Source organism: Palaemon carinicauda, chromosome 35 (genome assembly GCF_036898095.1).
Source record: "Palaemon carinicauda isolate YSFRI2023 chromosome 35, ASM3689809v2, whole genome shotgun sequence".
Classification (NCBI taxonomy): Eukaryota; Metazoa; Arthropoda; class Malacostraca; order Decapoda; family Palaemonidae; genus Palaemon; species Palaemon carinicauda.
In genome coordinates, this window is record NC_090759.1 from 79026307 (window position 1) to 79053215 (window position 26909).

General features: G+C 43.4%; 1 protein-coding gene across 2 annotated transcripts in view; it reads left to right on the top strand.

Moving 5' to 3' along the window:
- LOC137627914 (RING-type E3 ubiquitin-protein ligase PPIL2) overlaps positions 1 to 26909 on the top strand; it is an 86007-nt gene that overhangs the window by 35879 nt on the left and 23219 nt on the right. The window contains exons 7-11 of one of the 2 annotated variants that reach the window (XR_011041244.1): positions 11001 to 11149; positions 12479 to 12630; positions 13398 to 13587; positions 13941 to 14095; positions 26096 to 26236. Coding sequence is in view for 1 of the 2 variants with exons in the window: in XM_068359365.1 (XP_068215466.1) it covers positions 11001 to 11149; positions 12479 to 12630; positions 13398 to 13587; positions 13941 to 14095; positions 26096 to 26180 (731 nt within the window). In the remaining variant the exon portion in view is untranslated. Of the gene's footprint in view, positions 1 to 11000; positions 11150 to 12478; positions 12631 to 13397; positions 13588 to 13940; positions 14096 to 26095; positions 26287 to 26909 lie in introns of those variants that run through there. The other variant, XM_068359365.1, reaches the window with a different exon arrangement.

Below are 26909 nucleotides of genomic sequence, written 5' to 3' on the forward strand. Positions count from 1 at the left end.
GTTGTTTTCCCGTTGAGATACTACCGCTAGAGAGTTATGGGGTCTTTTGACTGGCCAGACAGTACTACATTGGATCCTCCTCTCTGGTTACGGTTCATTTTCCCTTTGCCTACATACACACTGAATAGTCTGGCATATTCTTTACATATTCTCCTCTATCCTCATACACCTGACAACACAGATTACCAAACAATTCTTCATCACCCAAGGGGTTACTGCACTGTAATTGTTCAGTGCCACTTTCCTCTTGGTAAGGGTAGAAGAGACTCTTTAGCTATGGTAAGCAGCTCTTCTAGGAGAAGGACACTCCAAAATCAAACCACTGTTCTCTAGTCTTGGGTAGTGCCATAGCCTCTGTACCATGGCCTTTCACTGTCTTGGGTTAGAGTTCTCTTGCTTGAGGGTACACTCGAGCACACTTTCCTATCTTATTTCTCTTCCTCTTGTTTTGTTAAAGCTTTTATAGTTTATATAGGAGATATTTATTGTTGTTACTCTTCTTAGAATATTTTATTTTCCTTTTTTCCTTTCCGCACTGAGCTATTTTCCCTGTTGGAGCCCCTGGGCTTATAGCATACTGCTTTTCCAACTAGGGTTGTAGCTTAGTAAGTAATAATAATAATAATAATATTGACGCTCCCTTAGGTCATTCGATACTCGGTTTAGATCGCGCACAAGGCGCGCTGGATGTATCGACAGTTGACGATCCCTCGCAGTGATCATTACATAGTTCTGTTGACGCACATGGCGTCCGTTCTATTCCTGATTTATCTGGATTAAAGAGGTCTATTTCGTCTCTGTTTGACGTTTATGACTCTCGAACAGAGAGTTCCCGTCCAAAAGAATTGAAGGACAGCAATAGACCAAGTAAGCGTTCTTCCAATACTATTGGCAGCATAGTCTTCCGATACTCAGCAATGCACCATCGCGTCCGTCGGATCGCGTGGCCGCAAGCGATAAATTTGACGTATGCGGCAATCTGGTCTTTTCCTCGCGGCATTCTAGACAGACGCCAATCTGAATACATGCCGAACGCACGTAAGGTTGTGTCTACTCAACAGGATAGACAATCAGTTGCTTCACCCTTGTGATCTTCGGAACGCGCGACTATCGCTAGCGATGGACGCGTTTTACAAGCCGATAACTCACGGCATTCTGGACGCATGCAAAAGTCTGAAAGCCCACGGCTACATGGAAGCATGAGACAGTCTGTTCTTATGCTAGACGCATGCTGTCAAGTTTTGTCTCCGAGTCATCTGACCGGACGCGATATTGTCGCTCCCGCACCGCTCGCGGCAGACGCACGGCATTTGGAAGCCATACAACAGTCTTCCCTTATGCTGGAAAGTTTGGAAACTGTTTCTCCATCAAAGCCCTCAGTGCTTCTTAAATGTGATGCTTCATCCCAATTGGAGGATATACTTCATGATATTCCTTCAGGACATTCTGAAGTTTTTATAGAAGACAATAGCCAACAGGATGATACGGTCTTGGCTTCTGACCATGTGAATCAAGGAACTGATGTTCCCTTAGCTGAAGTGGAAGAGGAATCCCAGGATCCGATACAGGCAGCTTATTTTAAAAGCCTATGCCTCAAAGCCCACCCTCTAAATTTATGAAGAGCAAACCACAGAAAACATCCTCCTATAAGAAGATGGTTCTGGCACGGTCAGTTAAAAGAGCTTTCCATACTCTCAATCAATGGACAGCTAAAAGAAAGGATCAAGGCAAGCCTTCTTTTTCCTTTCCTCCAACCCGACTAGCCTCCAGATCTAGTGTTTGGTACTCGACTGGGGAAGTTCTTGGTCTGGGATTTCTTGCCTCTTCCCAAGGTGACTTTTCCAGACACGTGGACTCCTCACGAAGATCAGCCATGAGTAAGTCCAAAATTATGTGGTCTAATTCGGAAATGGACCATCTACTGAAAGGCATATTTAGATCAATAGAAGTCCTAAGCCTTATAGACTGGATTCTAGGAGCTCTCGCAGAGGCAACAGACTCTAACAACGAGGCTCAGATGCATCTGATAGGTTGTTTGGATAAGACCGTTAGGGATGGCTCCATCGAAATTTCCGCCCTTTTCACAGCAGGAATCCTTAAGAAGAGGTCCATACTTTGTTCCTTTCTTCTGGTTTGTCCTCTGTTAAAAAATCTGAGCTTTTATTTGCTCCATTGGGCAAACATCTTTTCCCTCCTGAGTTGGTAAAAGATTTGTCTGCAACCCTGTCACAACAAGTCACCCAGGATCTGATCTCTAGGACTGCTAGAAAGGTTCTTCCAGTTTCCTTTTCTACAAGATTGCAAAAGGAGACTCCTCCCATTCGTCAGCCCTTTCGTGGCAGAGCCCCCTCGAGGGGACCTCAAAGAATTGCTGCCGGAGTTCAGACTCGCAAATTCCCTAAACAGCAAAATAAATCAAAGAAGTGAGACATGTTCTCTCCAGACACTAGTGGGAGCCAGGCTTTCACACTTTTGGCAGAACTGGAGCCAAAGGGGGCCGGACTCCTGGTCGACCAATGTCCTAAAAGAGGGATACAAAATCCCCTTCCTGAAAATGCCTCCCATGTTGTCGACACCCTTGGAGTTATCAAAATCCCACTCAGGGAACAAGGCAGCGGTTCTTCAAGAACAAGTGAACCTGATGCTGTCAAAATCAGCCATAAAAGTGGTAGAGGACACCTCTTCGGAGGGATTTTACAACAGACTTTTCCTAGTTCTGAAAAGCTCAGGGGGATGGAGACCTGTTCTGGACGTCAACCCATTGATCAAGTTCATCAGCAAAGTAAAGTTCTCCATGGAGACTTCAGCGTCAGTCCTTGCAGGCACCAGACAGAGAGACTGGATGGTGTCATTAGATCTGCAGGATGCGTATTTTCACATTCCAGTACACCCGGACCACACAAAGTTTCTAAGGTTTGTGTTCCTCAAAACCATGTATCAATTCAGAGCACTCTGTTTTGGTCTAAGCACAGCTCCTTACGTTTTCACCCGAGTAATGTCCAATGTAGCTCGCTGGCTTCACCTAAGGTGAGTAAGGATCTCGTTTTACCTAGACGACTGGCTACTCAGAGCAGAATCGCAAGTAAAGTATCTGGAGTCTCTCCAAATAACAATCTCATTGACTCAACAGTTAGGTCTGATTTTAAATCAACCCAAATCTCAGCTAACACCCTCACAAAATATTATCTATTTGGGGATGAGGATTTAATCAGCAGTTTTTCGGGCTTTTCCAGCCCCGAAACGTATTCTAGACTGCCTGGTGAAAGTATGTCACTTCCTAAACTTATGATCATGCCTTGTGAGGGATTGGATGAGTCTCATAGGCACCCTGTCATCAATCGAACAGTTTGTGTCTCTGGGAAGACTTCATCTACGTCCCCTACAGTTTCATCTAGCAAAGTTCTGGACGAAAGATCAGAGTTTGGAAAAGTGGATGCCAATTCCTCTAATGATCAGGAATCACTTGGAATGGTGGGACAATGTCAACAATTTCCAAGAGGGTCTCGATCTGTACCAAAAGATCCCCGACCTAGTGTTGTACTCCGACGCCTCAGACATAGGTTGGGGTGCAACTCTCGGGAAGGCCGAGATATCAGGTCTTTGGACAAAGTCACAAATGAAATGGCACATAAATCTCAAGGAGCTAGTGGCCATTCATGTATCCCTAATTCATTTCCAGAAGGAAGTCCGAGGAAAATTGATTCAGATAAACGCAGGCAACACCACTGCGTTGGCGTATATCAAGAAACAGGGAGGCACTCATTCGACATCTCTTTACGAGGCGGCAAGAGACCTCCTCCTCTGGGCGAAAGAGAGAAATATAATACTGATTACTCGCTTCATACAAGGCGAGAAGAACGTCAGGGTGGATATGCTCAGCAGAATAGAGCAAGTTCTATCCTTAGAATGGACCCTACATCACGAGGTGTGCACCAACCTTTGGATGTTGTGGGGCCAACCCTCAATAGACCTCTTCGCCACTCAAATGACAAAGAGACTACCGGCTTTTTGCTCTCCAGTCCCAGACCAGGAAGCAGCCTCAGTGGACGCTTTTTTTCTGAACTGGCAGAACCTAGATATGTACACTTTTCCGCCATTCAAGATCCTAGACAGAGTCCTGAAAAAAATTCAGGGAGTCAACCAACGTCCACATGACACTGATAGCTCCATTTTGGCCCACAAGACCTTGGTTTACAGAGATGATGGAGTGGCTCTTAGATATCCCCAGAATACTACCAGTTCGGAGAGATCTACTCAAACAACCGCACTTAAGAGGTACCACCAAAATCTCCTCACTCTCAATCTGACTGCCTTTCGACTATTGAAAAACTTGCAAGAGCGAAAGGTTTTTCAAGAGAGGCTGCTCGAGCTATCGCCAGGGCTAGAAGAACATCCACTAACAAAGTTTATCAATCCAAGTGGAACATCTTTAGAGGATGGTGTAGGAGTAACAAAATTTCCTCCGATGACGTTCATGTTAACAAGAAATCCTGGCGTCAGGTTTCTAGGCCTCTTAAAAGAAAGTTAGTTCCTTCAGAACAAAGTCAACGTCCTGGCTGTAGTCACTGGAGCAGCTCGGAACGTATACCTTCATCAGAGGAAGGTTCGCCTACTAAATGCTCTTATTTAACGTCAAGTTTTGTGGCTCCGGAGGCCCCTGGTAAGAGTCACGGTCCCGTTGTGTTATCTGGTCATTCCAGACGTGACCTGAGTGCTGCTACTCCCGTTTCTAGTACTGACATTCATGAACAGACGTTCACGACGTCACAGTCTGTTCCGTGTGTTACAGATCCTAATTTTAGTGTTCTGCAGGACATGCAGTCTAAGCTGTCCATCTTAATGCAGGCCTACGGTCCTGCTCCTGTTCGACAGGAACCCTTACTTGCAGTACTTCACGGTTCTGCTAAGCGTGACTCAGGTCTTCAACCATTGAAGCGTGAAGCTTTACGTCACGCTGACGTTAACCCTAGTGTTAGCTTTGCTGTTAAGCGAGATACGGATTGTAAATTTCGACATGACGTTGAGCGTCAGTCCTTACAGTCCAGCCGTGATTTCGAGCTGCAGTCACTGCAGTTACGACGTAACGTTGAGCGTCAGTCACCGCAGTCGTGACGTGACGTCGAGCTGCAGACACCGCAGTCACGACATGACGTCGAGCTGCAGACACCGCAGTCACGACATGACGTCGAGCGTTAGTGACTGCAGTCACGACGTGACGTCGAACGTCAGTCGCTGCAGTCACGACGTGACGTCGACCCTCCTGCATTGACTGCTAGTCAGCTACAGGTTGATGTAGGCTGTCAAGCTTTACCTTCGCGACATTCTATGACTTCACCTTCTCACAAGAATATTGTTTTGTCGGATGAAGTTTACTCTGAAGAGGAAGCTGATGATCCTCTGTCGACTAATGTGCATTTGGGGATCCTGTCTGAAGAGGAAGAGCCTAGAGTTGTCCAACAATCCCTAGATTTTAAGAAAATTATGAATGTTTTTAAAGAAGTTTTTCCGGCTCATTTTGTAACTGCTGCTCCACGTTCGCCGCCTTCAGAATTTACTTTAGGCATAACTGCTTCAGCTCCTTCTTATACGAAGTTAGTGCTCTCTCGATCTTCTAAGAGGGCCATGCGTTTGCTGGGAGACTGGTTGGAGACTTTTCCTAGTTCCGAAAAGCTCGGAGGGGTGTGAAAACCTGTTCTGGACGTCAGTCCATTGTACAAGTACGTTTTTTACCCGGGTGATGTCCAACGTGACTCCCTGGCTTCCCATAAAGGGAGTAATGATTTTCTTTGTACCTGGACGGCTGACCACTCAGAGCAGAATCGCAAGTAAAGTGTCTGGAGGCTCTTCAAAGGATAATGCCATTAACACAACAGTTAGGTCTGATGGTAACCTGGCCAAATCTTAACTATCACCCTCACAGAATTTCATTTTTCTGAGGATGATAATCGGTTCAGATCGCGCTCAAGGCACTCCAGAAATGTCGCAAGGACTTTCCCCTGGTGGTCACCCGGCTATGGTTGACGATCCCTCGCAGCAATCAGTACACGGTTTAATTCGCGCACACGGCGCGCTTCAAGTGTCTGGTCTGTCTAAACTAGAGAGGTCGATGTCATCCCTGTTTGACGCATACAATTCTAGACAGGGATCTGTGGCTAGAGTCTTAGAGGAATTGACACATAAATATCAAAGAGCTAGTGGCCATTCACCAAGCCCTGATTACTCACTTCTTAGAAGGGGAGAAAAGCATCAGGACGGATCTGCTTCGCAGAAGAAGGCAAGTTCTTACTGCAGAATGGACCCTACATCACGAGGTGTGCACCAACCTTTGGATGTGGTGGGGTCAACACTCGATAGACCTCTTCGCCTCACAAATGACATAGAGGTTGTCGGTATTTTGCTCTCCAGTACCAGACCAGGAAGCAGTCGCAGTGAACGCTTTTCTTCGGAACTGGGAAGGTCTAAACGTGTATACTTTTCCTCCATTCAAGATCCTGGACAGAGTCCTGAAAAGATTCAGGGATTCGCCCAACGTCCGCATGATCATGATAGCTCCTTTTTGGCCCATGAGACATTGGGTTGCGGAGATGATGGAGTGGCTGGTAGATATCCCCAGATCATTACCAACTATTAGGGTTTACTAGTCCGAGTGGGACATATTTAGAGTGTGATACAGGAATAATAGACTTTCCTCTACCAATACCTCTACAGTATAGCCAATATAGCAGTTTTTTTCTGTTGTATCTGCGTACTAAAGAGAAGCTAGCTGTACCTTTCATCAAGGGTTACCGCAGCATACTAACCTCCGTCTTTCATAACCGACACATTGGCATGTCAGGTAACAATGATCTCTCAGATCTCATTAGATCTTTTGAGACGACTAAGGGGAAGGACAATCCAACCTTCTCGTGGAACCTGGATATAGTCCTGGCCATTTTAACCTCAAGTAGGTTTGTACAGTTGGACAAGGCGTCTTGGAAGTATCTTACCAAGAAGACTCTTTTCCTAATTTCATTGGCTACAGTCAAAAGATTAGGAGAGTTAAAAGCCATCAGCAAGAAGATGGGCTTTAATGGAGACAATGCAATTTGCTCCCTTCAGCTAGGCTTTCTCTTTAAAGACGAGACAGACAGCCTCTGATGCTCAGTTAAAAAGCCCTCTTTGCCTTTATCAAAGAATACCCTGGCTTTTTTCATTAAGGATTTAATAAGGAAAACTCTCCAGAATTGTGAGTAAGAAGTTTTCCCTATCCTTAGGGTAAAACCACACGAGGTTAGAGCTGTAGCAATTTTTATGGCTTACAAACACAATAAAATGAAGTCAATTTTGGAGCCTACTTTCTGACGAAGGAAATCAATCTTCACAGACTGCTATCTCAAAGATGTCCAGACCCAGTTTGAGGATTGGTGTTCCCTGGGTCCGTACGTTACCTCCAGCTTCGTAGTTGGAGAAGGGTCTACTGCCTCTTCCCGATAACTTAACATATACCCTTGCCTTTTCTCTTGTACTTGTGTTCACAGGTTGTCTGTGAGGTTGTCGCAGCCTTCCGTTAGTCTAAGATGTAAGTCAAGTTAGTTTTTTAAACAAGACTTACCTGGTAGTTATACTGTATACAGTACAGTGAACCCTCGTTTATCGCGGTAGATAGGTTCCAGTCGCGGCCGCGATAGGTGAAAATCCGCGAAGTAGTGACACCATATTTACCTATTATTCAACATGTATATTCAGACTTTTAAAACCTTCCCTTGTACGTAGTACTGTTAACAAGCTACCCTTTAATGTACAGAACACTTAATGCATGTACTACAGTACCCTAAACTAAAACAGGCCACAATATTAAAGGTGATTTTATATCATGCATTTCCTAAACATGCTAAAAAGCACGATAAAAAATGGCAACCAATGTTTTGTTTACATTTATCTCTGATCATAATGTAGAAACAAACTGGAGGTAGAGCTTTGCTTATTACCCAGACATATTTCCCATACTTTCCCTTAGAACTACATCACATCTTCCTACTTTAGATATATAGATATATATATATATATATATATACATATATATATATATATATGTGTGTGTGTGTGTGTGTATATATATATATATTTATATGTATACACATATACATACCTACATATATACATAAATACATGCATACATATATATATATATATATATATTACTGTATATATATGGGTTATGGAAAAAATCCGCGAAGTGGTGAATCCGCGATGGTCGAACCGCGAAGTAGCGAGGGTTCACTGTATATAGCATACGTCTCTGACGTCAGCTATATATATAACTACCGGGTAAGTATGTTAAAAAATTTATTTTATAATGAAAATACCATTTTAATGTGTTCACAGGTTGTCTGTGAAGGTTGTCGCAGCCTTCCGTCAATCTGGGATGCAAATCAAATTAGTTTTAATGTGGAGTAGGTGGTCAGAATCAGTATCCTTGGCTATGCCAGGTTTGCAAGGTTGGTGGTCTAGCCTCGCTAGAGGTCGAGAACCTTGTGGCAGTCCCAAGAGACTTTTACAGCCCACGGCGTGGACGCTGAGTCTCTCAAGGAATGCAGGCGAAATGAGACAGTATCATTGTGGAGCCAGCTTCCTTATCAGGTTGTAACACCAGAATCAGTATCCTTGGCTATGCCAGGTTTGCAAGGGTGGTGGTCTAGCCATGCTAGAGGTTGAGGACCTTGTGGCAGCCCCAAGAGACTTTTACAGCCCACGGAGTGGACGCTGAGTCTCTCAAGGAATGCAGGCAAAATGAGGCAGAGTAATTATGAAGCCAGCTTCCTTATCAGGTAAGAACCAGATTGTTAGTACTACTAATTGTAGTTATTAATAATTATACAAATTCCCAATGGGATGAGGTTTTCAACCCACCACCAATGATGTGAATCAGCTATATATATGTAACTACCAGGGACCCGGGTCGCCTCAGGGTGAGTATCCATCCGCCTCAGAGGGACCCCACTAGAGAAAACGGAGATAGGGGAAACTACTCACAAATCTGGTCGGTTGGAAGGAGAATCCCAGATACTCCTAAGAAAGTAGTTCGAGCTAAGTACTGTCAGGAAAAATACAAATTACTTAAAATTTGTGATATTTTCATTATAAAATGAATTTTTAAATATACTTACCTGGTAGTTACATATATAAAAGGGCCCTCCCTCCTCCCCTCTGAAAACAAAGACATGGAATTTCTGAAGAATGTTGGGAATGGTTCTGATAACCTACGAGTGATGGCGCTTATGTATGACCACCTACTGTCATGGCGGCGATAGCCACGAATTTGAATTTTCTTTCGTGCCGCGTCGAGACGCGAGATTTAAGCTATATATATGTAACTACCAGGTAAGTATATTTAAAAATTCATTTTATAATAAAAATACCATTTTTAAGTACAGTATAGAGGAATAAGAGTTCATATGTTAAATTGTTATCAAGTTGTGGAATGATCTTCCTAATCGGGTGGTTGAATCAGTAGAACTTCAAAAGTTCAAAGTTGGAGCAAATGCTTTTTTGTTGACCAGGCGGACATGAGTCTTTTTATAGTTTATTTATGACATATTTGTTTTTGATGTTGTTAATAGTTTATATATGACATGTCTGTTTTGACGTTGTTACTTATTTTAGAATGATTTATTGTTAATTTGTTCTCTTCATTTATTTATTTCATTATTTCCTTTCCTCACTGGGCTATTTTTCCCTGTTGGAGCCCCTGGGCTTATAGCATCTTGCTTTTCCAACTAGGGTTGTAGCTTGGATAGTAATAATAATAATAATAATTAAATTCTTATATTCAATATTTTGATTAGATGAACTGTAGTTCTGTATAGTATGTTTGTATTTTGGGATTATTGAACTAGGGTGAATTATTACACCTGAAAACTAAAAAAAATATATCTATGCATAAATTTTTTTTTTTTTTAAGTATGATTTATGCTCTCACCCCTGTCATCAATGGACATCCAAGTTTTTCTTCTTGGCCCTCTGCAGCTGGCACAAGTTCAGGTTCCATGTTCACCTGCGGTCATGACACACACAAAAAGATTTCTTTAAATAAAATGTTGGTTTTGTTTATCGTTAAACTTTCGACATTATTTTCTTGAGATGCAAAAAAAAAAAAAAATCTAAGGCAGTTTTAGCAGTGTAGTGTAATAACGGCCATGATGAAATCCGAGACAGAAACACAGTCATAAATTTTTTTTTGCAATTTCATCTCATACAATGTTCAGAGATAATTTCATCCAATTTAAATAAAAAGTGGCTAAAATAGTTGTTCTTTTAAACCCTGTTCTTAAAGTGTATTTCTATAGTCACGTCATATTTGAAGATTGCTACTCTTGGATAGATGTAGGATTTATTTACTTGTAACAGTTCAGGAAGTTCTGTGTCCCTTAGGGAATCTGTCATATTACATTGGTAATGTAAATACCTTTGTTATCAATGCTGTCCTTAACAGTTATTGTATTTCATTCTTTAATTTTGCAATTTTATTTTCTTGAAATACACTCGTAGTACATTACTAATGCAACTCTATTCTCTTGAAATACTCTCTTAATACATTACTAATACAACTCTATTCTCTTAAAATACTCTCTTAGTACATTACTAATACAACTCTATTCTCTTAAAATACTCTCTTAGTACATTACTAATACAACTCTATTCTCTTAAAATACTCTCTTAGTACATACTAATGCAATATTGTTCTCTTAAGATACTCTCGTAGTTCAATACTAATACAATGCTGTTCTCTTAAAATATTCTCTTAGTAGTATTGTATATTACTAATAATAGAAGTGTTAAGAATCCTAAATGATTATTCAAGTGATCCTATATAATTACAGTATTATTTTTATTATTAAATACTTCTAATCATGAATTATAGTACAATACAGCAGAAATTTCACAGAAAAGTTTGATTACTTTTTTTTTCATTTTTGTATTACTGTAGTATATCAATATATATTAATCTTCTTAATAATTAGGTTATGTATCCCTGAAGACAAACCTTGGAACCTTGAACCTCGAGGTATATTGCGATAACATACCGAAGGCCTCCGAGAACTTCTTACGTCTTTGTGAGAGAAAATACTACAACGGGACGAAATTTCACCGATCCATACGTCACTTCATGGTAATGTCATTTGGCGTTTGTTGTACGTTACATACTTGTAAGGGAAGAGTTCAGAAGGTCATCAACTTATAAAACCATTGTTCTCTAGTCTTGGGTAGTGCCATAGCCTTTGTACCATGGTCTTCCACTGTCTTGGGTTTGAGTTCTCTTGCTTGAGGGTACACTCGGGCACACTATTCTATCTAATTTCTCTTCCTCTTGTTTTGTTAAAAGTTTTTGAAGTTTATATAGGAAATATTTATTTTAATGTTGTTACTGTTCTTGAAATATTTTATCCCTTGCTTCCTTTCCTCACTGGATTATTTTCCCTGTTGGGGCCCCCTGGGCTTATAGCAGCCTGCTTTTTCAATTAGGGTTATAGATTAGCAAGTACCTGTTATAGTAATAAAGGGATTTTGACGAAGGGAAAATCTATTTCTGGGGAGATACCTGTGACGCCCGGTGAAAAGGTCCTTCTTATCACTTTTCTGATATAAATACTGTACTGTTATACTAATATGATTTCCAGTTACAAAAGTCAACGAATAGTCAGGTTTCATATGAAATAGATATCAGGTTATTACAAATGTTGCTTTGGTTACTGTATTAGATGATATAATATTGTTTTATGATAGTATTTCTTTACTTTATCTTAGTTATCTTCAGTTGGATTTGTGATTATATCTCTGATTATTGTCAGATGGGGACCTTCTGTTACTACTTGCAATGTACCTTGCGCCACACTATAAGTGGTACGAGTACTAGTTTTTTATTCATTTATTTATTTTGACATCTATTTTTTATCCCTTTATTTTCATCTCTTCCCACCTGATTATCCAACTTTATCAAATTTCAATTCCTCCAGGTTTTACTTTTTATTCAAGAACAAATGGTATGGGTGCTGTGTAGTATTGAAAAGCTAGAAATATTACTTACTGGTTTCTCTAATCTTTAAACTACGTACTTTATGATTACACCGTTACGGTATTACTATACGGTCATACTTCGGTGTATGAGTACTTTTGAATACGAGAAAATTGGTATACAAGCATACAAATTCAAATCTGTTTATGAGTATTATATCAGTCTGTAAGCTGAAATTTCCCTCCACATGCACATTTTTTATAGACAAATACTAGCAAGACTAGCATGGTATGCGCAAAAATCAGTCACGCAGTACCCATACATGGCGTATGGATACTGTACTTTCCTCACTGGGCTATTTTCTCTGTTGGATCCCTTGGGCTTATAGCATCTTGCTTTTCCAACTAGGGTTGTGGCTTAGCAAGTAATATAATAATAATAATAATAATACTAATATTCCTTTGTATTTGTCACTTTTTATTCTAGATACAAGGTGGTGATCCAGAAGGCACAGGAAAAGGAGGACAGTCAATATGGGGAGAGCCGTTTAAAGACGAATTCCGTGCTAATCTGTCACACAAAGGCCGAGGTGTACTCTCGATGGCTAATTCTGGACCAAACAGCAATAAAAGTCAATTGTGAGTTTCCCTCTCTCTTTGCAAAGGAAAGTCATTACGTTGGTTCACTCCATAACTGAATTTGCTCTCAGACCACATCAGTCATTACATTGGTTCACTACATAGTCAATGACCTTCGATATCAGGATGTCAGAGAATTTCAAATCATTCATTCATTTACTGAAACTGAATTTGCTCTTAGACCACATCACATTAGGAGTGAAGCAAGATTGAATAGAGCATTGACAAAATACTGGATTGAAAGAAAGGCCTCAACTTGCTAAGTTCATAGGGTCCAAGAAGCTATTTTTATGTCAAATTTTATTAAATTTTGTTCTAGTGCAGGTTCACCGAATTCTCAGGCCTACAATTTTCAGCTTCAGAAGCTAACAAATAGGCGCGTTTCATATGGCAAATGTCATCTTGCTTACTGTATTAAATTATATACTGTTTTTTTTACAGTATTTCATTATCAACTTTTTATTCAATATCTGAGATTTATAATTTCAGTTGAATTTTTTTTATCTCCAAATGTGTGCAAGATGAGGACCTTATGTAGGTATATTCTCCCTCTTTCTCTGTATGTTTATTTGTCTTTAGTTTCCAATCTCTCTCTCTCTCTCTCTCTCTCTCTCTCTCTCTCTCTCTCTCTCTCTCTCTCTCTCTCTCTCTCTCTCTCTCTCTCTCTCTCTCTCAAGCGTATTATTTAGTCTCTTTATCTGTCTGTTTATTTATGTCTTTAGTTTCCAATATATATATATATATATATATATCTCTACCTTTTTCAGTTTCATTACATATCGATCCTGTGCCCATCTGGATGGTAAACACACAATATTTGGGCGAGTAGTTGGAGGATTGGCCACTCTGTCTGCAATGGAGGCAATTGAAACCGATAATAAAGACGTGCCAATTGAAGACATAATTATTGAGGATACGTCCATCTTCGTAGATCCATTTAAAGAAGCCGATGACCAGGTAAGGGATAATGCATCGTGACATGACTTTGAATTTTACGTACAAAACTTTAGTTGTAGTTTAGTTCCCAATGCCTTTCATGTTTACATGATTTCATGTTAATCAGGCTTTCTTTTTAGATCATGTCTGAAAAGAAGTAAGTTTCTTGCATTTTCTATTATTGTATAGTATATCTGTTCATTCAAAATGGGAATATCAGAGTGGATTGATTGATTGATTGATTTAAAGTGTTCTGGCATCCTGATATCAAAGTGGAAAGGTTATTATTTTTGTTATAAATATCTAGCAAGGTGCATTTGCAATCTACATAAACTAAATCTATTTGGGATTTGAGATTGTGATAATCATTACAGCTTGCCATAGAGAGGAGACAAGACATGGAGAAACGTAAGGCCGAAGAGGATGAGCTGAAGAGTCGCAAGCGTCCGAAAGCCAAAGATGACGACAAGCTTAAAGTGTTTAGATCGGGAATTGGAAAATTCCTTGATCTTTCGAAAACATCCGTTTCGTAAGTTGAAGAATTGAAGTTTGTTCCGTAACTGAAATACAAACCACGCTATTTAATAGGGGTATTACTTTCGGCATAGCTGAAATGACGCGCCATTAGAATTTTAACGAGGGTTTACTACCCCATCGCTAGTTAGCGGGGGTAGGGGAGGGTAGCTTGCTATCCCCCCCCCCCCCCCCCCCTCACACACACCTGTGCTTGAGCTCACTTTGCTCTCGGCTCGGATGGTAGACGGACGTGTCCTCCCTCATCCTCGCCTCGCTCTTGATAGCCATTAATGCTTTTCTGCTTTTTCTTTCTCAGGTTTGAGTGTAAAGTTGGCCTCTGCGATCATGCGCACCTGTCCTGGATTACCCGACCGCCCCTGCGGAACATTCATGTTGGCGGTCGAGACAGATCCTCACACCCTTTGCCCTTACTGTAGAGGTCAACGGTGTGATAGTGGTAATAAGTGTGGTGAGTGTAGGGAGTGGTCTACCTCCCAGTGGGAGAGGTTTTCTCTGCGACGTAAGAAGAAGTCCAGGCGGGATATTTCTCCTTCGAAGGTTTCTTCGAAAGGAGAAAATCCCAGGGACTCTTCTTCCGTTGCCCAAACCTCCTCCGAAGCTCCCGCTCGATCGGCCACTTTTGAGAGACCGGCGAGTGGTAGCGTAGACTGTGGTTCTGTTTCCCAAACTCGAGGTTTGAGAGATGGCGTTGCCTACCCAAGCGAGGCAGCTCCACCTCTCCCCTCGGGGGAGGATGTATCACTAATCCATCTTTTTTTAGCTTTGGTCTTCCTTGGGGCTCAAGGGTTCGCCCTCCAAGGAAGCTCTTCTTGACATCATCCGATTGGGTGCCGCTGTCAAGCAATCGCCGACTTTGGCAGAGGTTGATCCTCTGTCAATTGTTGACGTTGTGGTGTCAGAGGTATCCAATGCGGTATCTCCTATTACCTCTGCCTCTTCTCATCCCGCAGTAGCTGAAGGCTTAGTTTCTCCCGTTCCTGCTCAACCTACAAGGGAGAAACTAAGTCCAACAGTCTCTCCTGCCGGTGATTTTCCCCCTCGGGGAGTTCACTTACAGAGACTCCTCTTCGGAGGACTGCTGAAGGTCAGCTTGCTGATCTTACGGCCCCCAGAGGGCGCTAACGTCGCAAGGCTCTCCATCCTCTTAGCCGGAGAGGCCTTCCTTCATCTTATGAATCGGTGAGGAAGCGTCTCTTCGGTTCGTCATCATCGTTGCAGTCCGCCGCAGAGGAGCTTCGTCAGCGATCACCGACTGTTCCTGCTATGGTCCTGGACCTCTTTACGGATCGTTCGCGATCCCCTTCGGTGGAAGGTCGTCCTTTCAAAGGGCACGCTGACCTTCCACCCGTCAGACCTGCTGACCTGCCGTCGCCGTTCCTGGCTGCCGATGCGCTTTACGCGCCAACACACCCTGTCTCCCATGATAGTCAGGCACTGGTCCCAACGGGGCAACAAGGGCGTACGCGCCATCGCGTGCATACGTCCCTTGCGCGCCATGATGATCATGCGTGCCAACGGTCTCCTGAACGCAACGCTGTACCTGAGATATCGCGCCAGTGCTCACCTGCGCGCCAGCGGTCACCTGCTCATCTGCTCACCAGCGCGCCACCGCTCTCCTACACGCCAACGATCTCCTGCGCGCCAGCGCCCATGTACTGCCATCTCTCCTGCGCGCCCACAATCTTCGGATCTGGGCGCTGTAGGGAAGTCAAGGACTTCATCTACACTCCAGCGCTCACCAACGCGCCGCCTGTTATCTCCTGCCCGCCATCCCTCGCCAGCGCGCGTTCACCTGCTCGCGCCTACGAGGATATGCTCGCCCACGCCCATCCTCTCCAACAGCTATGCACCGCCAGCCAGACGCACAACCACAAGATACGCGCCTATGCACACAGGTTCCGACTGCACGCCCGCGCGCAAGGGATATCTCTCCTGCACGCGCGCGCCCTACGACATCTGGGGCGCGCGATCTCTTGCTCGCACGCCCACAGGTCCATCATCTTGATTCTGCGCGCCCGCACACGAGCGCACAATCAGCCTCCTGCGCACTCTCCTGTCTCCCGCACACGCTTCTACGTGCCATCACTCGCCTGCGCGCCATCAGTCTCCCGCGCGCACGCACGCGCATCAGCAGTCTCCTGCGCGCGACCCCGGGTGTTCCCTATCGCGTGAGCACCAACGCTCTCCCGCGCGAGCGCCAATACTCTCCCGCGCGCGAGGCTGCAGGACAACGCACGGCAAGGTCGCCATCCCCACATTCCCCTCCCCGCAAGCGCAGAACAGCGCGCTCGGTGGTGGAAGGGAAGCTTCCAGAAAGGTCCAGGAACATTTCTTCTTTTTCTTTTCAGGCGAACCCCCCTATGGAAACTCCTCCCAGGGATCTTTCGATCCCTGTCCCTTCAGAGGGAGCCAACAGCCATGGTTTGGGGCACTGATCAGAGCAGTTATACAGGCTTTCAAGCCTGTTCTCTCTGAATTGGGCCACAAATCCTTGGCTGCGTCTACCCCTCTGAAGAGAAAAAGAGGAGCTTCGGATGCGGTGACTAATCCAAGAACTAAGCTGTCTCCTCGTAAGCCCTCGAGGCAAGTTATCTCCCCCCCCCAGACTTTTTCTCCCTCCCTGTTGGACGAGGATTTCCCGTCCTCAGGGGAGTCACGTGAGGTGAGACGTTCCTCCATCGCACCAATGAGGGAAACCCCACCTCGCATTGAAAAGTCTTCCCGGGTAGGGACGGAGAAGAACTTGCCTCCGTCTTTGTTGGAGTCCTGCATCCCTCCGAGGAGGGAGTCTAAGGACTCGAAGACATTGCCAAAATCCTCGACGAGACTTAGGACGGAGCCATCTAGTCACTCGGAGAACGTCCGCGATTCTCCCCAAGAAGAGCCTTTGGGGACAGGAGACTTCGCTGTAAGTCCAACATCCGGAGGAGAACTACAGGAGCCGGAACATGCATTTTGGCAGGTTCTGACTCTTATGAGGACTCTCAATGGGTTTGCTGACCCAGAAATTCTCCCTCGAGAGGGCAAAGATACGGTCTTGGACTGAGTATTTTTAACTCAAAAACCTTCTAAGGCCAGTGCGGCTCTGCCCTGGTCTCAGGGGGTTAAGAGTACCAGGGACAAGATCGCGGTCCAGCTCTCTGAGTTAGCCTCCTCCAACCGCTTCAGTGCCGGCAACAAGCTTCTCCCACCTCCTCGCGTACAGCAGAGGAGGTACTTCGAGATCTTGGAGGAGCCTTGTTTAGCTCTTCCGCTTCACCATTCTTTGGAAGAGCTTACCAGGGGAGTCCCTCTTGAGAGACTCTCCAACCGGCAGGTCTCATTCTCGGCAACTGAGATCCTTAACCAGGAGAAGGTTGCAAAGTGTGCTATGGTTAGGGACCTTAGGTATCCTGATACGTTTGGAGGATTTCTCCAAAGAACGTACCAGGAAAGCTATGGAGATGTTCCTCCTCTCAGGCACTTGCACGATCGAGTTTCTGGCCCACCAAGTCTCAAACTTGTGGGGGAACACCATCCTGAAACGTCGGGATGCGGTGGCTGAGAGGTTCCATCAGAAGGTCCCTAGCACCGAGATAAACAGGCTCAGGCATTCTTCCTTGGAAGGAACGAATCTGTTTGAGCCTAAAGACGTGGAACATGCTGCTGAGAGGTGGAGAAAGTCCCACCAAGACTCCCTACTGCATAGGACTTTGACATCCAAGCCCTATAAGCCTCCAGCACCCCAGCAGTCCCGTCCTACCAAGACCACGAAACCGACAACGGCAGCAAAGGCAGTGGTATCTAAGCCCTTTCCTGTCAAGGACAAGAAAGGCATAAAGTCCTCCAGGGGAGGTAAAAATCCTAGAGGGAGCAGCCGAGGCCGCAAACGCTAGGATTGGCATGTCCACCAGTGGGGGGATGCCTACAAAGTTGCGCAGACAGGTGGCAGCAACTCGGGGCGGATTCCTGGACGATTTCCGTAATCAGTCAGGGATATCGCGTCCCGTTCACAACATCTCTACCTCCCCTGACGACGAATCCAGTGTCATTGAGCTCTCTTGCCATGGGATCAGCAAGGGGCAAGCCCTTCGGGCAGAAGTCCAGACCCTGTTGAAGAAGGGCGCTCTCCAAGATGTCCTCGACGGTGTGTTAACTTAATTCAGGAGCCAAATAAATATCGATGATAACGAATCAACTATTTATTCCTGAATGGATTTATTTATAATACGAAGTGTTACCTTCACGGCTGACAAATAACGACTCCCCATATAAGAAAAGGCGGGAGGCGAAAACCATTACAGTAGACATGTAAACAAAGTAATAGTAGTAATTATTATATGTAAACAACTGGTCGTTGGACCATACAACTGTTGAACGACAATCATAACAAGATGTAGATAGAACTCTAGTATACTTCAACTTCCTTTTTTTTTTTTCTTTTTTTTTTATTGGATCAGAAAATATTTACCTTTAGAGTTCCATCATAAATAATGAAAATAAATGTACATTACAACTTAAGACTTATCTCTATCAAATGTTACAATACAAAGTTTATACTATTCCTTTTACAAAAATATATTTAATTACATTGCAAATCTGACAGTTTTTTGTCTTAATCTTCCACTTCGTCTCGGTTCCCTTATTTCTCCCTCGGTACTTTCAAGCTTCATCTGTGGATCTTCATCAACATCTCCTCGGTATTCTCGAAGTAATCTACGGTTTCTCCATAGAAACTTTCCATTTGATAACTGGACATGATAGCTTCTATTCCGTAAACCAGCTTTGACTATTTTTCCCCTCTTATCCCATTTCTTGGATACTGAGTCTTGGATTCGAACTTCTACCCCAGGCAAGAATTCTTTCAGCTTTTTGGCGGATGCGTTGTACCACGTTGCAGTCTTCATTTCTCTTTCTTTTCTTTTCCTTTCTGCTTCTTCAATTTCTTCCGCACTTTCTTGCTGAAAAGCACTGTGATGAATGGGAACAGTAGATCTGAGAGGATGTCCAAACACTATTTGGTTCGGCGACCGTCCATCTGCTCTTGGAGTGTTTCTTAGTTCTAACATTGCTTCTTGAAATGTTTCGTCCACCGTTGTTTTATTTAACTTTTTTAATAAGGTCTTGACCTTCTTAACAAAGGCTTCTGCATGCCCATTACTGCTTGGGAAATGGGGTGAGCTTGGGCCCCACTCGATGCCCTTCCTCTCCAGAAACTTCTGAAATTCTGCGGCTCGGAATTGCGGTCCACCATCTGTTCGGATCCGTTGTGGGTTTCCCATTATTGCCATCATTTTTATCATTGCCCCCACAATAGATCCTGCTGATGGATCATCTTTCCATTCATGGACATCGGATATCCACTCAGGCGATCAGCATAAATCAAGAAATGTCTGCCATTACAGTAAAATAGGTCTGCAGATACACATTCGAACGGTCGAGATGGTAATGGGTCTGATTGTAGTGGTTCCTTTCCCAAGCTGGGTAGATGGCATTGGCATGTCTCACATTTCTCTACTAGCTGATTTATGTCATTTGTGATACCAGGCCAGTATACACACATACGGGCACGCTGCTTCGTTCTTGTAATTCCTTGATGAGCAGTATGCAGTAGATTAAGAACTTCTCGTCTCAGTCCTTTTGGAATTACAATGCGCTGCCCATATATCACAAGGTCTTCGTCAATAGCTAATTGGTGCCGTATGGCTTTATACTGTTTCACACATGCAGGTACATCTTCATTTCCTACATTGTCCTTCCTGACAGCAGTTACTAATTCCATGTAATCTGGGTCTCCTCTTGCGGCTTCACGTAACTTTTCAATGATAAGGTCAGTGCATCCTTTCCCATCCATTGAATTCTCACTTCCTATTGATGCGATCCGAATAGCCATCAATGTACGTCCCTGGAGATAGTCTTCACCTTCATCTGGATCCTCCACGGGTGCTCGGCTAAGGCAATCTGCGATAGCATGCTCCTTACCTTTTCTCCATTCAACAGTGAATTGATATTGACTTTGGAGTTCTGCCTTCAAATTCTGCAATTTAACATTTTCAACCTGGGTCAAAGAGTATTTGTTGAATATTGACGAGCGGACGATGGTCAGTAATCACTGTAAACTGTGGTAGTCCAGACAAATATAACCTACTTTTCTTCAATGCATATCTGATAGATAGAGCCTCTAGTTCTATCATGGAGTACCTGGTTTCAACATCTGTCAGGAACCTGCTTCCACAACTGATGAGTTTCCATCCATCTTCATGTCGTTGAAGGTAAGGAGCATGCTATCGCAGATTGCCTTAGCCGAGCACCCGTGGAGGATCCAGATGAAGGTGAAGACTATCTCCAGGGACGTACATTGATGGCTATTCGGATCGCATCAATAGGAAGTGAGAATTCAATGGATGGGAAAGGATGCACTGACCTTATCATTGAAAAGTTACGTGAAGCCGCAAGAGGAGACCCAGATTACATGGAATTAGTAACTGCTGTCAGGAAGGACAATGTAGGAAATGAAGATGTACCTGCATGTGTGAAACAGTATAAAGCCATACGGCACCAATTAGCTATTGACGAAGACCTTGTGATATATGGGCAGCGCATTGTAATTCCAAAAGGACTGAGACGAGAAGTTCTTAATCTACTGCATACTGCTCATCAAGGAATTACAAGAACGAAGCAGCGTGCCCGTATGTGTGTATACTGGCCTGGTATCACAAATGACATAAATCAGCTAGTAGAGAAATGTGAGACATGCCAATGCCATCTACCCAGCTTGGGAAAGGAACCACTACAATCAGACCCATTACCATCTCGACCGTTCGAATGTGTATCTGCAGACCTATTTTACTGTAATGGCAGACATTTCTTGATTTATGCTGATCGCCTGAGTGGATATCCGATGGTCCATGAATGGAAAGATGATCCATCAGCAGGATCTATTGTGGGGGCAATGATAAAAATGATGGCAATAATGGGAAACCCACAACGGATCCGAACAGATGGTGGACCGCAATTCCGAGCCGCAGAATTTCAGAAGTTTCTGGAGAGGAAGGGCATCGAGTGGGGCCCAAGCTCACCCCATTTCCCAAGCAGTAATGGGAATGCAGAAGCCTTTGTTAAGAAGGTCAAGACCTTACTAAAAAAGATAAATAAAACAACGGTGGACGAAACATTTCAAGAAGCAATGTTAGAACTAAGAAACACTCCAAGAGCAGATGGACGGTCGCCGAACCAAATAGTGTTTGGACATCCTCTCAGATCTACTGTTCCCATTCATCACAGTGCTTTTCAGCAAGAAAGTGCGGAAGAAATTGAAGAAGCAGAAAGGAAAAGAAAAGAAAGAGAAATGAAGACTGCAACGTGGTACAACACATCCGCCAAAAAGCTGAAAGAATTCTTGCCTGGGGTAGAAGTTCGAATCCAAGACCCAGTATCCAAGAAATGGGATAAGAGGGGAAAAATAGTCAAAGCTGGTTTACGGAATAGAAGCTATCATGTCCAGTTATCAAATGGAAAGTTGCTATGGAGAAACCGTAGATTACTTCGAAAATACTGAGGAGATGTTGATGAAGATCCACAGATGAAGTTTGAAAATACCGAGGGAGAAATAAGGGAACCGAGACGAAGTGGAAGATTAAGACAAAAACCTGTCAGATTTGCAATGTAACTAAATATGTTTTTGTAAAAGGAATAGTATAAACTTTGTATTGTAACATTTGATAGAGATAAGTCTTAAGTTGTAATGTACATTTATTTTCATTATTTATGATGGAACTCTAAAGGTAAATATTTTCTGATCCAATAAAAAAAAAAAGAAAAAAAAAAGGAAGTTGAAGTATACTAGAGTTCTATCTACATTTTGTTATGATTGTCGTTCAACAGTTGTATGGTCCAACGACCAGTTGTTTACATATAATAATTACTACTGTTACTTTGTTTACATGTCTACTGTAATGGTTTTCGCCTCCCGCCTTTTCTTATATGGGGAGTCGTTATTTGTCAGCCGTGAAGGTAACACTTCGTATTATAAATAAATCCATTCAGGAATAAATAGTTGATTCGTTATCATCGATATTTATTTGGCTCCTGAATTAATTCTGTGGTCAGAATCAGAATCATTACTTCAGACGGGTCCCCAGGCTTCTTCAGTTGACTCTTTCTTGTAAAGAAGGCGGCTGGAGACCAGTCATCGACCTCTCAGCTCTGAACAAGTTTGTCAAACAAACTCCGTTCAGCATGGAGACCGCAGAAATGGTCAGACTAGCAGTGAGACCGCAAGGCTTCATGTGTACACTGGATCTGAAGGACGCGTACTTCCAGATCCCAGTCCATCCGTCTTCAATGAAGTACTTAAGATTCAGCCTAGACAACAAAAAGTACCAGTTCAAGGTGCTGTGTTTCGGTCTCTCCACAGCACCACAAGTTTTCACCAGAGTCTTCACCCTAATATCATCGTGGGCACACAGGATCGGCATCCGTCTCCTCTGTTATCTGGACGACTGGCTGATCCTAGCAGACTCAGTGTCATCTCTTCTTCAACACCGACACAAACTTCTGGGACTTTGCCAGGATCTGGGGATCATGGTAAATCTCGAGAAGTCCTCTCTGCTTCCCACTCAAAGCCTTCCCATCAGACGACAGGATAGCAAGGCTGAGGAAGGTCGCAAGCCCTTTTCTCAGACGAGAAGAACTTCCAGCCCAATCGTGGTTATGTCTCCTCGGTCACCTATCATCTTTGGCTCGTCTAGTTCCCAACAGTCGCCTCAGGACGAGATCCCTCCAGTGGCGACTCAAGTCCTGGTGGAATCAAGGTCACGATTTCCCGGACGTCATGATCCCTATGGGACCTGTGGAACGGACGGACCTCCAGTGGTGGGTGACAGACGAGAACCTACGAAGAGGAGTGGATCTTCTCTTCCTCCCCCCGGATTTGATGGTGTTTTTGGACGCCTCAAAGAAAGGGTTGGGGGCTCACATACTGCACCACACGACCTCAGGCCTGTGGTCAGAATCAGAAAAGGCCTCCATATAAATCTTCTAGAGATGAAGGCCGTCTTCTTGGCCCTTCAACAGTTCCAACAATACCTGGCCGGTCACTCTGTGGTGGTGATGAGCGACAACACCACAGTAGTGGCTTACATCAACAAGCAAGGAGGTACCTTTTTGAAGCAGCTATCCCATCTTGCAGTAGAAATACTGAGATGGACCGAAGTCCACTCGATTCCACTATAGGCACGTTTCATTCCAGGCAAGAGAAATGTGCTCGCCGACAATCTGAGCAAAGCGTCTCAGATAGTGATTACCGAGTGGTATTTAGATCATCTAGTAGCCAACAAAGTCCTGACTTTGTGGGGTTCCCCGACTGTGGATCTGTTCGCAACAGCTCTGAACTTCAAGCTTCCGCTGTACTGCTCCCCAGTCCCGGATCCCAAGGCGCTCTGGCAAGATGCCTTCTAACAACGGTGGAACAACATCGACGTTTACGCCTTTCCCCCGTTCTGTCAGATGAGGAGGGTGCTCAACAAGACCAGAATATCGGTCAATCTTTCAATGACCCTCATAGCTCCGCTATGGCATCACGCGGAATGGTTTCCGGACCTTCTGCAACTCCTAACGGAACTTCCAAAAGAACTCCCTCCGCGACACAATCTACTCAGACAACCACTTGCCAACATCTTCCACAAAGCCGTAGCTTCGCTGCGACTTCACACCTGGAGACTATCCAGCATCTCCTTGCTGAGAGAGGATTTTCGCAGCAAGTTGCGATCAGGATGTCTGGACATCTGCAAAAGTCGTCTGCAACTGTCTACCAGGCAAAGTGGAAAGTCTTCTGTGGTTGGTGTCGTGGAAGGGGTATCTCTCCACTCGATGCCACTATTCCAACAATAGCGGAGTTTCTCGTGTATTTGCGAGAAGAAATGCGCCTTTTAGTTTCGGCGGTGAAAGGCTATCGCTCAGTCTTAAGTCTAGTCTTCAGGCTCAAAGGAATGGACATTTCTTCTTCGCTGGAACTTTCCCTACTCATACGAAGTTACGAACTTACCTGCCCTCAGTCGGAAGTGAGACCTCCTCCATGGAACGTGGTTCGAATTCTCAGGTCTTTTAAGAGACCTCCCTATGAACCATTACGCCAGGCTTCAGATCGCCACCTAACTTGGAAGACGGTGTTCCTATTAGGTTTAGCTTCGGCCAAGCGAGTTAGTGAATTTCATGGTCTCTCGTATGACATCGCCCATTCAAGGGGATGGGGGAGGTAACGTTCAAATTCGTCCTTGAGTTTATTGCTAAGACTCACAATCCGGGAGTGGCAGATCCTCGGTTCGATTCCTTCCAGATTTCGAGTTTCCGTTCTTTAACAGATGACCCAGACTATCTCCTACTGTGCCCAGGAAGGAGTTTGAGGCTATATCTCAAAAGAACGGCTGCAGTCCGTCCTCAGGTGCAAGCGTTATTTGTTAGCACAGGGAGGACTAAGAGAAGGGTCACCAAGAACACCATCTCGGCATGGATTCGTAGGGTGATTCATCTGTCCCTGAATCCTGACCCTCCTCCGTCACGTCGCCCTAGAGCATATGATGTCAGGGGCGTAGCGACGTCTCTGGCCTTCAAAAAGAATTTCTGTGACGCAGGTTCTTCAAGCTGGGGTGTGGAAGCGTCAGACGACTTTCACAGCCCACTACCTGCAAGACGTGACCCACAAGAGGCTCGATACGTTCTCTATCGGCCCTGTGGTGGCTGCACAACAGCTGGTTTAAAACCTCAAGCTTCTTATTGGACAAGTAGCAGAAGGTTAAGGGCATTGTTACCCGGTTTTAGTCTGTATGAATGAAAAGGTATGTCTGGCCCTTATTCTTTTATTCATCTTCCCCTCTCTTGGGGAAAGCAGCATCCTGGGTTCTCTGCATAGCTGACCTCAAACCACTGCAGGTAAACCATGTTTCCTTGTGTTCCTAGTATTAAGCTAATACTGTCACGTCCCCATACCCTGACGAGGTGGTATTGGGAGAGTCCTAGCCTAAAGTTTCCATCTTAAGAACTACAGGTCAACTTCCTAGGACGAGTCACACTTCATGATACCTTCACACACAGCTTGCGTAGGCCGCAGTTCCTTACGTAGCAAGGTTCTAGCGAGGTGCAGGGACTCCTTATTTTTGAGTGCTGACACGCTCAAATAACGAGCCCCCGGGCAAAGCCAAAAAGCCAGTACTGGCTGGGACCTCCACCCTTCCTAATGGGTGAGTCACCCCTATTAAATAGCGTGGTTTGTATTCCAGTTACGGAACAAATGACAAATTCGTAGATAATTTGTATTTTTCCTAACTATACAAACCTTAGCTATTTAATCAAACTTGCCCGCCAGCCCTATCCCCCTTGAAGTCCTACCTCCAAGCAAAGTGAGCTCAAGCACAGGTGTGTGTGTGAGGGGGGTGGGTAGCAAGCTACCCTCCCCTACCCCCGCTAACTAGCGATGGGGTAGTAAACCCTCGTTAAAATTCTAATGGCTTGTCATTTCAGCTACGCCCAAAGTAATACCCCTATTAAATAGCTAAGGTTTGTATAGTTAGGAAAAATACATATTATCTACAAATTTTTCATTTTAATTGGATTTGTCTCTTTGAATTCCTAAAAGTTTCTTAGAACTTATAAGTTGGTTTAACTAAAGTTCAAGTCAGATACTTATGCTAAAGAATAAAGGTTATGTATTCCATATAACTTTTAAATATAATGTGTAATTCTCTGTCTTTTCTTAATAATTCTAAGTATTATCGTTAATGATTTTAAGTTTATTATCGTAAATTGTTTCAAGTTTATTATCCCTAATGATTTTAAGTTTATTATCATTAATGATTTTAAGTTTATCATCATTAATGATTTTAAGTTTGTTATTATTAATGATTTTAAGTTTATTATCGTTAATAATTTTGAGTTTATTATCGTTAATGATTTCAAGTTCACATTTTTGCATTATGCATCCATGTAATTTTGATTTCTTTCATCTTCTATCTTTCAGTAAAGAAGAGGCTCAGGCTGCCGTAGCGCAAAAGAAGAAGAAGAAAGACGCAAAATATAATTTCTCTGACTACAGTGTATTTTAGGATGATTAACTGTATGTGTGTGGTACAGTATTTGGAAATCAAATGATTATATTTAGGTAAGTTGTTTTTGTAAACAATACAAAAGTAAAATAAATGTTTAAAGATTTGTAGATTACTTTTAATGGGCATTTGAAGAAGTTTAAAGTAATTGCAGTATGGTATGTTTGTAGTCCAGTTATATTTCTTTTATTTTAATTCTTTTAAAGCCATTTCACAATACAGTGCACAAAAAGTAATTAAATAGGGATTATTTCAAAGAATCTTCCCAAAGTTCAGTCCTTTAGATTTAACTTACTTTGGATTTTCACTAAGACACTTATACCCGTATGTAAAGCCATTGCCTCTAGTAGTGGCGACGGCGACCTGCTTATACGTTTGGCTCCCTTTTGCTCTAGTAACTGTATTATTTTCATTTTTGGAGAACTGCCTGGTTTGAGTCAGATCCAAGTTTCTGTTGTCTTAACTTTTATGCAAAGAACTTAATTATTAGTAATTCAATCACCAACCAGCCATAACATTCCCACGTCGCAGCGCATACCACGGATCAGCAGGAGGAGGAGATAAGGTACTGGGTGTTACTAATGTTCTTTTAGAAGACCAAAAACACTTACCTGTTGCCAAGGGGCAAATAATTATAGTGTAAACATTACAAATTTTAAAAACAATGTATTATTCCTACACATATACAAACTTTTTATTCCTACACTGCTAAAAACTTCTGAGTCTTTT